Source organism: Triturus cristatus, chromosome 5_1 (assembly GCF_964204655.1).
Source record: "Triturus cristatus chromosome 5_1, aTriCri1.1, whole genome shotgun sequence".
Lineage (NCBI taxonomy): Eukaryota > Metazoa > Chordata > Amphibia > Caudata > Salamandridae > Triturus > Triturus cristatus.
Window position 1 is genome coordinate 698,545,534 of NC_140587.1, and position 14,592 is coordinate 698,560,125.

Here is a 14,592-nt window from a genome sequence, read left to right on the forward strand (position 1 = left end):
GTGTAGCGGCTTTCTTCAGTACCAACTAGTGCTGCTGCTCAACAACCTATGTGCTTGTGAGTATATCAAACAATATGTGACAAAACAAAAATTATATGTTATTCAAAACCAGTGATCTTTAGTCTATCTTAGTTTCTTTGGAGGGATTCACTGGTGGTGCCTGTTGGTGATGGGAAACAAATGTGAGAAGTTGGCCTGATGTATGATGTCACTAGTTCTAGTGTACACCCTATATCCGTCCAAACAACCCTTATGGTGATTGGTTGTAAAGTCAACTTTATAGACCAGCTATCCTAGTGGTAGCATGGACAAGAGCAGTCTTAGGCTAAACTCTGAATGGCATGTGAAGCCAGCTGTGATACCATATATAATCCCTTGAATACCAAATGAAAGGACACCACAACAGATATATATATAAAATAAAGTGTATTTATTCTAGTCAAACCCTCAGCACTCTTTATGAGATTCGAGGTAAGTACAACACAGTCTTATTCAAGCATACATTAAGTCACACAGGTAAGTAATACAGTTAGGCCCTAGGGGCCACGCAATATATACTAAAGAAGTGGTATAAGGACCACTGTCACAGAAATAGGATAGGCCTAGGCCTAGGGAATCGCTGGGGCTACACTGCACTAGCAACAGTTAGGAAGTGGGAGGCCCACGGGATTCAGGTGCAGAGTGGAGACACTCGCGCGTAATGCGTATAGTCGATAGAAATAGTACAGTTTCGAAATAAGCAGTTTAAGAACACTTCTGAAGCAGCTAGAGAGTCGAGACTCGGAAACTAGACCCTAGGATAGTCACTACCCTTGTGAGCACCGAAGTACCCAAGTTACCTAGCCCACGGGCAGCGGGTGCATAGGTGTGAACTTGCGTCGGGTTTCGTCGTGGACTTCTATGGATGCTTGAAGGAAAGTTGCTGACAGGCAGTCAGTGCGGAGTGTCCGGTGGATCAAGAAGAGAGGATACCTGCAAGCAGAAGGGACAGAGTCAAGGTCACTAGCCAGTGACCACGTGGAACCAGGAGGGAACCAGGCGATGTCGTGAAGATTGCAGGTGAAAGGTGAAGCTTGTCGCTGCAGCCACGGGTACCAGGAGGCGAGCTGTCCCACGAATGCTCTTGCTGTCGGCGGCGTCGAAGTCGAACTAGGACTCACCAAGCCTTGGCAAGCGGAACCCACGAAGAACAGAGGACTTACTTCTGGTGCAGACCAGGAAGGTCTGGGGGTGCTTCTCTTTTGCAAAGAACCGGGAGCCGGTCTGGAGGAGCCAAACCAGCGGTGAAGATTTCAAGGTGTGTCGTCACAAAGGCTGCTAGCCAACGGGCAAGCAACCGGACAGACGCGGCAAGCAGGAAAATGCAGAAGGGCCCCACTCAGGACTCGTGGAGTGTGGGGGGCTGATCTTCGGTGCAGATGGTGCTTGGGGTTGGGGCTTCTCAATCCCCGGTGCACAACTTCGAGGGTGCCTCAGAAGCTGCGCTGGAAGATACTCGCCACTTTTCCCAGGTAGCCGGTCCCACGTCTCTCATCGCCTCCACGGATCTCAGCTCGGCTGTGGATGTGGATCAGGGTCGGAGAAGTCTGGAAGTCAAGGCTCTGGTCGGGCTCTGCAGTCGGTCCCTCGTAGAACTTCAGCAAAGCAAAGGGTAGTCTCTTGATGGTGCCTGTTTGCACAGGGTAGCCACTCCTTGGCCACAAGGGAGATTCTTCAGTCTTCTTCTTTCGTCGAATGTCGAAGGTCCAGAGTTTCTGTTCAAGTTGCAGGTTCAGGATAATCTAATCTCCTGGGGCCCAGCTACCACTCTTATACCAATCTGGGGGGCTGGGTTGCCTGCTAGGTCACGCCTTATGGGTGGGACCTGGGAGGGGGGTGGTTACACCCCCTTCCCTTTGTCCAGTTTCGCGCCAGGACTGGGGCTGGAGTGCCCCAGCACCGGTTTGAACTGGACTATGCACGGGACACCTTGTGTGCCCCAGGCATGTCTCATTCTTTTCATCCCTCCCTGCCCCAATACACTAAGGCCTGTCTGCGGTGGTGCTCGCACCTCCCAAGGCAGGAAACCTATTGTCCAAGCCTCCCTTGCCGGGATCACTCCCAGCAGCAGGAGGTCAGACTCGTGTCTGTGGCAGCAGCATCCATTTTGTGATGCTGGGGCTCTGGTTAACTTTAACCAGTTAAGTAGGTTACAACATGTCTTCTCCCTCTAGAAGGGAGGGATAATATCCTCATCCCCAGAAATGGGATGGGGGTATTATTCCAAAGTGTTAGACACCTTACACGACATGTTTTGATAAAGCCAAACCATAGTTACCATAACCGTCTAAGATTATAAGGCACTTTAAGAGTATATGGTAGGCTATATCATAGAACAGCTATAAGGACATGGTTCCGAAAGCTGCAGACAGGCTCAGCTCATGCTAGAGCACCATCTCACATGTTACCAAGCACTCTGCCTCCAGGATTGTTAAGGCCTGCCATAGGAGTGGCTGATAGGTACACATGTGTCTATATATAAGGTAGGTATAGGAATACTACACCTAAGCAAGGGGTGATTACACAACCTTGCCCCAGCTGAGTGATCAGCCAGTTGTGTCAAAATGGAAGGCCAGGCCAGGGGTAGCATAATACATGCTGCAGCCCCTGGTAGGCCTAGGGTACACCTATGCCCTGGGTACCTAGGGTACACTGTACAGGGGCCAATAAGGTGATCCTTTCCAAATGGGTTATGCACCTAAAGTACATAGTATCAATTTAGAGAGAGAACAGCAGGGCTGTGGGTCTGATTAGCAGGCCCACAGCCACATCTAAGTCGAAAACCAGTAAAGCAAAAGCAAAAAGTGGGGGTGAACATAGAAAGCAGACCCTACTCTCCTACAACAAACCTCACCTCAACATGGCATGCAGCTCAGGAAAAATCACTGCCCTGTTTGTGGGTAGCAAATATGCCAAAGTCACACTTGACTCCTTCTCAGACACTCCCTTTCATCAGAGCTGTTCTGGACACAGTGCAGTTTCGGGCTTATCCTCCTGAGCAGCGAGTCCAGGATATTCAGTTTATGATTCTGATGTTTCAGCCTTTATCCTGGCTATCAGTGAGAATGACTCTGAGGCTTGTGGGCCTCTTGGCCTCCTGCATCGTGTTGGTAAATCAAGCCAGATGGCGTATTCAGGTTCTGCAGTGAGACCGGAAGTTTCAGTGGGCGCAGCATCAGAGGAGTCTCTCCGATGTGGTCCAGATCTCGAAAGGAACTGCAAAGGACCTGCAGAGGTAGCTTACGAACTGCGATTGGGTCAGAGGAAGACCCCTCTTCTTTCCCCAACCAGATCTCACAGTAGTGACAGGTGCGCCGCTCCTGGGATGGGGTGGCCATGTGGGAGAGGTGGACATCAGAGAACTGTGACAGAATCAGGGCTCCACATCAACCTGCTGGAGCTCGGGGCGATTCGCCTAGCATTGAAAGCCTTTTTCTCCTCTGTTAAGCAGAAGTTAGTTCAGATGTTCACGGACAACACCACTGCCATGTGGTACAGCAACAAGCAGGTCAGTGTGGGATCGTGGACCCTTTGTCAAGAGGCTCTGTGTCTATAGACATGGCTGGAACAGCAGGGCATTACCCTGGTGTTTCAACACCTGGCAGGTTCTCTGAATGCCAGAGCAGACAAACTTAACCGTTGTTTCCTAGCAGATGACGAATGGCATCTCCAGCTGGAGGTGCCGCAAGGCTCTTTCAGATTTGGGGTGAGCGTTAGTTAGATCTGTTCGCTTCCGAAGAGAACACGCAATGTCAGCAGTATTGCGCGTTGGGAGTTTCCGAGGCGGCTGTCATTCAGTGACGCTTATCATCGCGAGTGGAGCACATACCTCCTCTACATCTTCTCACCCATAGCACTCCTACCCAGAGTTCGCTAAAAGATCAGGAAGGACTGGCTCCAAGTCATTCCTGAGGCTCCGGACTGGAAGCGGAGAGCGTGGTATCGTGAGCTTCTGAAAATGAGCATCGATCCTCTGATCAGGCCACCCCTTCAAGAGGATCTAAGGTCGCCGCAGCAGAGGAGGGTTCTCCACCCGAACCTGTCAACTCTCCACCTTCCTTGCTTGGAGACTGAGCGGCGACAGTTGATAGCATTTGATTTTCTTCCTTAAGTTTGTACATTTATTCTGGCAGCCTGGTGTCCCACCACCAAAAAGGTACACGTCTGTCGTTGGCAAAAAAAAATTAAAATATTGTACTGAAGTTTATCGACCCTCTTTCTGCTTCTCTTTCTGATAGTCTTCTCTTTATTCTTACCCTTGCCCAGTAGGACTCTGCTCTGCGCACACTTAAGGGTTATCTTTCTGCTGTGTCCGCTTTCCTGCGGCTGCCTGACCGACCCTCTTTATTCAAGTCCCCTGTTGTAAATAGGTTCCTGAAAGGGCTTTTACAAATGTTTCCCCCTACGCCCTTCATTATGCCTCAGTGGGTTCTGAACCTGGTTCTCACTTACCTCATGTGTGCTCCCTTTGAGCCACCACATAATTATCCCCTCCGGTTGCTTACCATAAAGACTGCATTTCCAGTGGCAATATCATCTGCCCGGAGGGTGAGTGAGCTGCAGGCTTTATTATCCAAGCCTCTCTATCTTATGATGTTTCCAGATAAAGTGATGCTTCGCACCCGGGCCTCTTTCTTACTTAAAGTGGTGACCCCATTTCATTTGGGTCAATCGTTCACACTCCCCACCTTTTATGCTCCTCCAAATCCCTCTTGAGAGGACGAACAACTTCACCGCCTGAACCCAAAAAGAGTGTTGTTCTACCTTGACCACACAAAAAAGTTCCACGTGGACGACCAACTCTTCATGGGCTATGTGGGAGCTAAAAATGGTCGGGCGGTACAGAAGTGGTCCATTTCGCGCTGGGTCATTCTCTGTTTAAAGATCTGCTATACCCTTGATAACAAGCAGCCTCCTGAGGACTTGAGGGCACAATCCACCAGAGGGAGGGCTGCAACCTAGGCATTAGCTCGTGGGGTGCCAGTCCTGGACATCTGTCAGGCAGCAGCGTGGGCTTCCCTGCACACATTTCCTAAACACTACTGCCTGGACAGTCAGGTTTGCAGGGATGGACATTTCGCCCGTTCGGTCCTGCAGGACTTTAGTCTAGTAATTTGTCTGCAGCCCACTGCAGGATGGTATGGCTTGGGTATCTATTCAAAGGTAAGGAATCTGCAACTAGAAGTCTGTATCAGATGAACAAGTTGCTTACCTTTTATAATGCATTATCTGGTAGAGACAATATTTATATGCAGATTCCTTAATAGACCCACCCATGCCTCGCTGCTCTGTGGACATATTTATAGAGCTAAGGTTGCTCACTATTCAGGGCCCTAGTTTGGACACACACTAGTCGGTTCACTTTATGGGTCTGCAGGGGTACTGCTCAGGCAAAAAGTTCCAGATCCAGTCTGACGCCTGGGAAAGTCAAAGGTAAGTAATCTGCAGCTAGATATATAGTCTCAACAAAGTAATACCTTACAGAAAGTAAGTAACTTGTTCATGGTGCATATTGACATTCATAATATAAATCATATAACCATTTTCTATAGAATAATATGGCCATCACAATTAAAATGATTATGGAACTTTGTCATGGTTTCAACATGCATGCTTTTGAGTCTACATGGCTTGCTATTTTTCTTTCCAGAATTGGCCTTATTGAATGGCTTGAAAAAACATGCACTTTAAAGGATTTTCTACTGAACAATATGACAGAGCAAGAGAATGATAATTATTGCAGGTAAGAGGTTTAATTGTAAGATTTGGAGCATTCCTTCTGCAAAATGAGGCACATCTTAAAAAAATGTCTTTCCTAAATGATTCTGAAATTGTGTACACAGATATGAGAAAATGGTAGTATTTTAAAAGGTGTTCTAAGAATTGATTTTGTCATTCATTGTATTAATTTTATTCTGACCTGTATACTTTAGAAATACATCACTCTTAATTAACTAAAAGAGAGAAGCAAACACCTCCACTCCATTTTGTTTGAGTATCAGTAGACAATCAAAGCCTCATTAATTGATATGTCACCTGTAAATGCTCTGGTACGTCTTTAACATCTGGACTGTGCAAGCAGTTCTTAGTTGGATTGGGTGTTGCTCTTATGCCAAAAACATTCATATCTGAATGGGCAAGTTGAAGTGAAGAATGCTATGAGTCAGATTGGAGTACTATCACTGCTGCTGTACAATGTTTATTTCTGCTCGTAGAACATCTTAAATATTTGTAACATAATGAATTGTTATATTTATAATGAGCATTGACAACATCCTTTTTTGATCTTGCTTAGATGGTGCATGATGCCACCACCCTGGCAGAGAATAACAGGGTTCCGGACATCATGTTTATTATTAGCGTTCATCCTTGTGTTCAGTGTGGTAGTCAAGAGCATATCCTCCCACTGAACTACTATTTTTAGAGTGGGCTAACCAGATTCCTAATCCTCTTTAGGCTAGACAGCTACAATATTCTGTCCAACGGCTTTGCCAAATCTCTAAATGTTACCTAGGCTCTAAAATAAAACATGTGAGCATGTTCAGAAACTTTCAGAAAATGTAAGTAGATCAACATTTGATGAGTTTTTAGTAAAAAAGAGAATAAACTATAAGGCAATCTGCACCACACACCAAGGCAGAGGCCTGAACTGCTTTCAAAAGCAATCACATAAATAAGGCTACCAAATCACCAGGCATCTACCGCAAACCTAGACATCAGCCTTTCTCACTTGATCTTCCCAAGGAGGTTGAGACAGAATAAACCTGGAAGAAGGACATAAGCGTGATGACTTCTGCTCCCTCCAGCAACTTTTGCTGAAGTGAACAGAACAGCCGCCTTTTATTTATGTAACTAAAGACCTTTCTTTTTATGCAAGCATTTGGTGCTAGCATGAAATTTCCTCGCTTGAAAAGATTGATCCCTGTTACATCTTTGGCTTTCCAATCCTAACATTTAGCAGTCATCTAGCCGTCTATGGAAGCTTTTAACCTAAGATTCCAGAGGCATAACTTTAGGATGACTGTCATTAACGAATCCCCTATAATCACTTGCTCATAATTCAATAATCCCTTTAAAGCATTTAGGATGCATGGGGTAGCACCCATAGGGCTTTAACACCTTGCATTACGAGCATTCTGAAGCATTTTCTGCGTTGCATACCAAGCTATATGAAGACTTTAAGTAAATTTAACTAATTGAAAGTGATGTCCCTTTCTGTTATTTCATAAGGAAATATTGCTCAGGCATCATTTACACCCAAAATCTTTTGAAATTACACTGTGAGGTTTCTATGTGGCAGCAGAGCTGCAGGGGAATCACAGCCAGAAGTTGTGCATCCATAAAGGTGCCACCTCAATTCCATTAAGTTGGTTGTTTGTCCTCTGGCAATAGATGCAAGAGTCCACAAATGAAAATCGTATTTCCTTTAATTTGGTCTAGTACAATGCCGAAAATGGGTTGGAGATGCAAGTATCATCCCCAGATCTGTGTGATGTTTGGGCTCTGATTATGACTTTAGGGCCATCATGACTATAGAAATTGAGAGTCTTGCCTTAGCATGCACTCAAAGGCTGTAAAGGAATGGCAAGTGGATGTTTTCCTAGCTTTGGATTTGATTATCTTCACTGACTGGAGCAATTACTAAGATTTTCATAGAGTAACATTGTCTCAAAACAATGTTATATTATTTTGTGCATAGAAACAGTCCTATAACAAGTCCCAAACTCGGGTATAAACCAGTGCACATGCACCATATACAGTATATGAAGTAAAAACGAAACGTAGCAAGATCGACATTTCACAGAGTATGCAGCATTGGTGTACATAAAGTGCAATCAATTGGATTCTTCACACCTATAAATAATCTTCATAACAAGAGGGCCACAGACCCCATATTTTTTATGGTTATTCACACCCCTTCCCATTTATACATTTTCCTTTCCGCCCCTTAACAGTAGTTCATACTGCTACCTGGCAGTGCTTTATCACGCTCCAGGGTCGGCAATGTCTCTCTTTGCCACCAGAAATCCTAAACCTGCCAGCGTCCTCTGACTCGTCCATGCCCCCATTATTCCCAGAAGCTCCAACTTTGGAGCTGGAGTATTTCAGATCTGTAATATGGCTATTGTGCATCTCTTTGTAATATCGAACTATCACCAGACATGCCCATATCACGTGACTTTGCTGGACTTCGCCTGGACGAGACTGCACCACGGAAGACTCCTGCTGCTCCTGGTCTCGCTGTTCTGCAAGTCTTCTTCATCGTCTGTGTTTGTGCTTTTTCCAGGAGCTTCAACAGACCTGTGGGCATGAAGGACACCCAAAGTAATCTCCCTTGGCTTGAAGGAGTCACTACCCGCAACAAAGCTGACTGTTCTGCTGCTCTTGACGTCCTACGGACTTCAAAAGGATCAGCAACACAGGTGGTGGTTCTACAACAACCCTCGAGGCATGACCTGTCCTCTGCAATTTTGAGGTCAGTATCCCTTGAGCATCGCGGTGACTTGCCATTTGCCAAGGCTTTTTGGCTCTGCACTCCAAAGATCTTCGGACTACAAGAAGTTCCAGGATCTCTTCCTGCCAAGATCAGCGTCCTCACCGCATCCTCTATACCATGGGCCTTCATCTTTTTGGGAGCTGCTCGAGGTCCTCTTGCGACTTCTGTGCCTTCAGTCTGTGGATCCTCTTGAGGGTCTTCTTTGGCTTCAGTGGGCTCCCCTGCTTGCTCGGGCCTGCTCTGACTATCCTGCACATGGTGAATTCCCCGGACCTTGCTGGTCCCAAAGCTGCACCATTTTTGTTTATCATGTCTGTTGCTGTTGTTCCCCCCAGCCACTGACCTTCTGGTTCTTGACTTCCAACGTAGGACAGCTTGTGAACGGCTCCTAGTCTTCCACAGCGTCACCTGGTCCTCACAGCTGCAGCAACAAGGTGTAGGAAAGTGGGTTTCTGTTGCAGTAACCCCCCCTTTTTTTGCCAGACTAGTGATGCACTTTGACTTGATGTGCCCTGGGTCCCTGCGAATCAGGTTCCCAGGGCATGTGTTCTTTCCCCAAACTTAACCCAATTGGCATCTCTGGCCACAGGTCAGCCCCTGGTAAATGGTACCACAGGTACACAGGGCACTGTGACCAGGGAAGAGCTCTAAGGGCTGCAGCACTTATTGTTCCACCCTTAGAGACCCTGTACCTTTACACACACACACTGCCTTTGCAGGCTGCGTGTTTTGGTGCAGAACAAAGTGAAGAGTCGACATGGCACACCTCCCTGTGTGCCATGCCTACAACCCACTGCCCTGGCATAGATCAGTCACCCCTCTAGCTGGGTGCCCTATACCAGTGGTGAGGGTACAGGTGTCTAAGTCCATTCTTAGACATTGTAAGTGCAGTGCTGACATTAAGATTATATGGTGCTGGGAGCTTGTCATTACGAACTACACAGCACCACATTGGCTACACTGAAAACCGAGAAGTTTGGTATCAAACTTCTCAGCAAATTAAACCCACACTGATGCCAGTGTAGGATTTAATGAAAAATGCACACAGAGGGCATCTTAGAGATGCCCCCTAAAAATAGACCAGCCTCTGGTGGGTTCCCTGACTGGTACACACCAGCTTGCCACCACAAGACATGTTTCTGGACCCCTAGGGTGGGAGCCTTTCGGTCCCTGAGCCCAGAAACAAAGCCTTTCCTGGGTGGAGGTGTTCACACCTCCCCCAGGCCAGGAAGAGCCGTCTGTGGCAGGGGAGCTTCAAAGGCCTGGCAGCCTTTGTAATGCGACCCCCAGCCTCTCCTGCTAGCAGGAGCAGACCTCCTTCCTGTCTCCCCTCCTTTTCGTCAGGAAGACAGGCGGGAAAAACTAGTCAGCCCAGAAGGTGTGCCCACCTCTGCCAACTCCACCCCTCAGGTGGGGGCGGCGAGGTGAAGCCCTCTCTTAGTGCTCGCCATCTTGCAGATGGCAGGCACTCCCCCTCAGGATTAGGGATTATGCTCACTCCCCCACGTGGGGTGAGCACACCAAGGATGTAGACACCCTAAGGTCAGTAGCCCATTAGCTACTGACCTCAAGACCCCTAAAACGCCCCCTAAATACAGTATTTAGGGAGCAGCCCTGAATTAGGAATGCAAATTCCCGCAACCTAAGAAGAAAAAGGACGAAAGAAGACGCCCAGCAGAGGAGACTGCAGAGAACTGACTTGGTCCCAGCCCTACCAGCCCGTCTGCAGTTTCCAGAGATCCTGCGCCAAAAATCGTCTTGTCCTGCAGCCAGCGACCTCCAGAACCCCGGGGGGAATTGACTGCCTTCAACAAAGACCAGATTTCCTGTGAACAGAAGCTCTGTTCAAAAGAAACACCAAACAAAGACTCGGAGCCTGCTGAGGAAAAAGAAACCAGACGCCTGGAACCACCACTGCACCCGTCGCCTACAGCCTGAGTTCAAGTAGCCCACCGGTCCCAGCGAGGTCCCCCAGCGCTCCAGAGTCCGAGTCCACCGTGGGTTGACCCCTCCAGGACTCCCCGACATTGCCTGCAGCCTCTGCACGAAGACCCCCCCCCAACTGCGAGTGGCCTGGTAACATGAAATCCGACCTCAAATTACACTCCCGAGCCCTCCAACTTACCTACCCAGCTGTTGTTTCCTCCCGGAAGTCGTCCTGGACTGAGCCTGCAGCTAAAAAACAAAAATCCCCACTGAAAATAACAGGGCACCCAACGCCAAAACAGCACCCTGCACCCAGCCGCCCCTGCGCCGCTGTTGGTGCACTTTGTGTGCTAAACCGGATCACCCTTTGCCTTGAGCCTAACACCAGGAGCTTGACTTCCACAATCTTGTGGCCTGCTCTCCAGCAGCCACCAACCATAGGCCCCCTATCCCTCATTGGATAACATTGGGCCTCATCACTCTGCACTCGGCTGCCCTAGTGCTGCTGAGGGTGTAACAAAAGTGCATCCTTGACCCTGGGGGAACCCTTGTTCTAACCACAGAAGCTCAACTCCAAACACCGATTACTTACCTGATAACCGTTAACTTAATTTCTCTCCGTAGGAATCCATTGACTGTTTTTCTCTGAAAAATGTGCTAAGTGTGGAGTTGATTTGTATGGAAACCAGAAAAATAACCATTGTGCAAAACTGATTTTACTTACGTTTTCTCTAGGAAATGTCCCAGTGTGATATCTAGGCATATCACACTGAGTAGAAAAAGTAATCTCAAAAGTAACGTAAAAGTAACTTACCTGTAATTTTCATTGCAAATTCGATACAAAGTATATGTACAGCATTTAACAGTATTGCATTATCAGTAATTCAAACTGTCAACCATTTCAAAGTACATTTACAATTGGATTTCAAACTGTATATTTTCTGCAAAGTATTTATCAACTTACCTGTGCCAGGCTTGCTTGGTTCTAGAAAATAAAATAACTAAAAGAATATTTTTATACAAAACCAATTGTTCTGAAGTTTAGTCTTTGAGTGTGTGAAACATTTGCTGATTGAGTGGGTACAACAAATGCTTAACACTGTCCTCTGATACTGCCTTACTGCTCGACCACACTACCACAAATAGAGAGAAGGTTCTATCTAACTTTGCCTCTACCTACCTTTGGGGTTCCACTGGACTCTGTGTACACTATATCTCACTTTGGTATAGTATATACAGAGCCAGCTTCCTACACAAGGTCACAGCCATCGCTCTGCATCTTCCGTTATTGGTGGTCCTTGGTCTTCCGTGCCTCCTGGTCACTTCAGAGTGGCATAGACTCTGTCCCCTCTGCTTGCAGGTACTCCTCTTCAATAATCCATCCTTGTATATCACCGAACTCTTTCAATTTTGCCAGCGGCATCTTTACTGAAGTCCTCCATTGTGATCAACGGTGGTTCCCGATGTTACTTTGCATCTATGCACCCGGCTTCCCTGGTGTTAGGTATCCTTGTTTTTGGGGTATCCACAGGTTAGGTGACTCTCCAACATTCTGTCTTCCTCTGGGTTTCTTCAGGGTCCACTGAGAAAGGTCCTTCTATTTAAAAACTGCAACCACAACTTTCCCATTGACTTGCACGGAGTACGTAGCTGTGTTTCCACTCTGTGCACAGCCTCCGTGGGGTTCCTGGGTATTTACCTCGGGTGGTTCTTTGTGTCCCAGCTCTTCTGAGTCTTCTTGTCCAAGTCCCAACTTTGTTCTCAGTTCGCATTCCACTTCTTTAGTATATGGTTTGGTCTCCCCCCTGGAGACCACTGTGTATTTGTGCTAACTTACATGTTTACCGTTGAAATATTACGTGTATGGTGTTGATATCTCCAGGTAGGAGATATACCAGTGTGTTAGTGAGGGCGTATAATAGATATAACTATTTTTATAACTACTTTGTGTGATTCTTTTTCGTTCAACCTACACTATATTTTTTTTAAAACATATTTTATTTACTTTGGTTTGCATCAATGGAGTTATTAACAGCTCATACATTATACCTTATAATGTAACACAATACTGCATGAATTCCTTACATGGTACATATATCTGGTACCCCGTTCCATTCTGCCCCCTTAGTAGGTTCATATATGCAGTCCAATTTCTCCCTCCCAAACTTCTCCCAACTCCCCCCTCCCTCTCCCTCACTGCAGATCATCTTGCTGTCCTAATTTAGCTAAGCTGTCACACCTCCTGTTGTTTAATGTGTGGTTATGCGTCCTTCGGACATTCCTCCCCGATCCTATACCAACCTATGTTTCCTGGTATCCTACGTTTTTTGCTTCCCAGGGTGCTTGTTCTAATGCTCCATCTTGGTCGTGTCTTATGGGACTCCCCTGTCGTGAAGGCAATGCTGGGATGGTGGATTCAGATCCCTGTGTCCTACTTCTCATGTCTTCCACCAGTGCCTTCCAAGCCCTAGCTCTCTCAATCTTACCCAGGCCCCGTCTTGTGTTCCTGAGCACAATTCTCCTCTCACAGCCCGCCCATTTCTCCAGTTCCTGCTTCTATCTGACTATGCTAGGGCCGTTTGGTGCCTTCCACCTACTGGTGATTTCGCGTTTGGCTAGAATGAAGGACAAGTCCTGGAATTTATCAGTGATCTTTGTCTTAGCTGTATGAGGGAACAGGGCAAGTAAGCAGTGCGCCGGCGCACATGGCACTACTCGGCCAGCGATTTGGGCCATCTCAGTTGTCACCTCCTGTCAGTATTGAGTCAGGGCCTTGCAATTTCACATCATGTGAATAAAGCTTGTTCCCACTTCGCTGCATCTCGGCCACCCCGCATCATCTCTTTGGAAGATGCAGTTAATTCAATTTGGAGTGATGTATGCCCGGTGCAGAATATAGTAGTTAATCAGAATAAACCGTGCATTTCTGGATACCTTAGGTGTCCTCTGCAGTATATTCTCCCAGTCGTTATCCTCTAGGGGCCTTCCTAGATCCTCTGTCCTTAGCTTGTCCAGGGGTTTAGCAGAGTCCCTACCTATTGCCCCATACAAGCATGTAACTGCCTTTATGTTGACCCCAGCTATTCCTATGTATTCATAGATGGCTTGTCATGTTGGTTCAAGAGTGCCCATCCCCCAGTGTCGTCTCTTGGCTCCCGTAATTGCCCTGTGAAGCAGAAACTGGCCTTGCGGGATGTCCCAGTCTGTGCTAAATTATTCAAAGGGAATCAAGTCCCTGCTGCTGTCGAGGCTCCCTATTTTCGTGGCCCCTGCCTGTTCCCACTCCTCCAGGCCCCTCCATTGTCCTCCGTGTGGCAGTGCCCTAAGCGTTATCAGCGGTAATTCCAGAGAGTATGGGTATCTAGTCTGAGTCCTCTGGAGGCATCTATTCCAGCACCATTGTATCACCTTATGTTCAGTTGTGTGTATGTGCTGTGACTTTGCGGTTCTCAGTAGGGTGCGGATTAACACATCTCTCAGGGGTGAAGGTGGTACCCTCCTATCTGACGTCATTCTTCCTGAGATCCATTGCGTGAGTCTCTGTAGTTGCCCTGCCAGATAATATGCCTCAAACTCCGGGACTGCTAGTCCCCCCACCCCCTCTGCCGATGGTAGTTTTAGCATTGTCAGGGCACACTCCTTCTTCCAGTCCCCCAGATGAAGGCGGAGAGGCATGAATCCAGTTCTCGGAACCATGCCCTGGGTATCCAAACAGGCAGTGTGGTAAAGAAGTACAATAATCTGGGGAGGGTCTCCATTTTTAGAAAGGAGATCCTTCCCGCTACCGAAATGGAGTTTCCCCCAAAAGGCTATGTTGTCCTTTAACGCTCTCACTGCTCCTCCTATATTCCCTTCCTGTGTACCCAGGGGCTAGTGGAAAATCTTCACCCCAGATATCTAAAACAGGGCTCCCACTGCAAATCTCCCAATCCCTCAGGCGGCAGCCAGCCTATTACTATCGGAAAGAGGCGAGAGTTTTGCCAATTAACTCTTAGCCCTGACAGGGACCGAACTCCTCCATCATATCTCTAGCACCTCGGAGCTCCTCCCCAGGGTTCTTCAGGAACAACAGGAGGTCATCAGCGTATAACGCTATATGATGTATTTGTCCTCCCAGCCATAAACCCCTG

General features: G+C 47.3%; 1 protein-coding gene across 3 annotated transcripts in view; it reads left to right on the plus strand.

The window, feature by feature from the left end:
- PRKDC (protein kinase, DNA-activated, catalytic subunit) overlaps positions 1-14,592 on the plus strand; it is a 2,754,228-nt gene that overhangs the window by 2,443,236 nt on the left and 296,400 nt on the right. For all 3 annotated transcript variants that reach the window (XM_085605657.1, XM_085605658.1, XM_085605659.1), the window contains one exon: positions 5,690-5,782. In XM_085605657.1, coding sequence (XP_085461783.1) covers positions 5,690-5,782 — 93 coding nt within the window. The remainder of the gene's footprint in view (positions 1-5,689; positions 5,783-14,592) is intronic.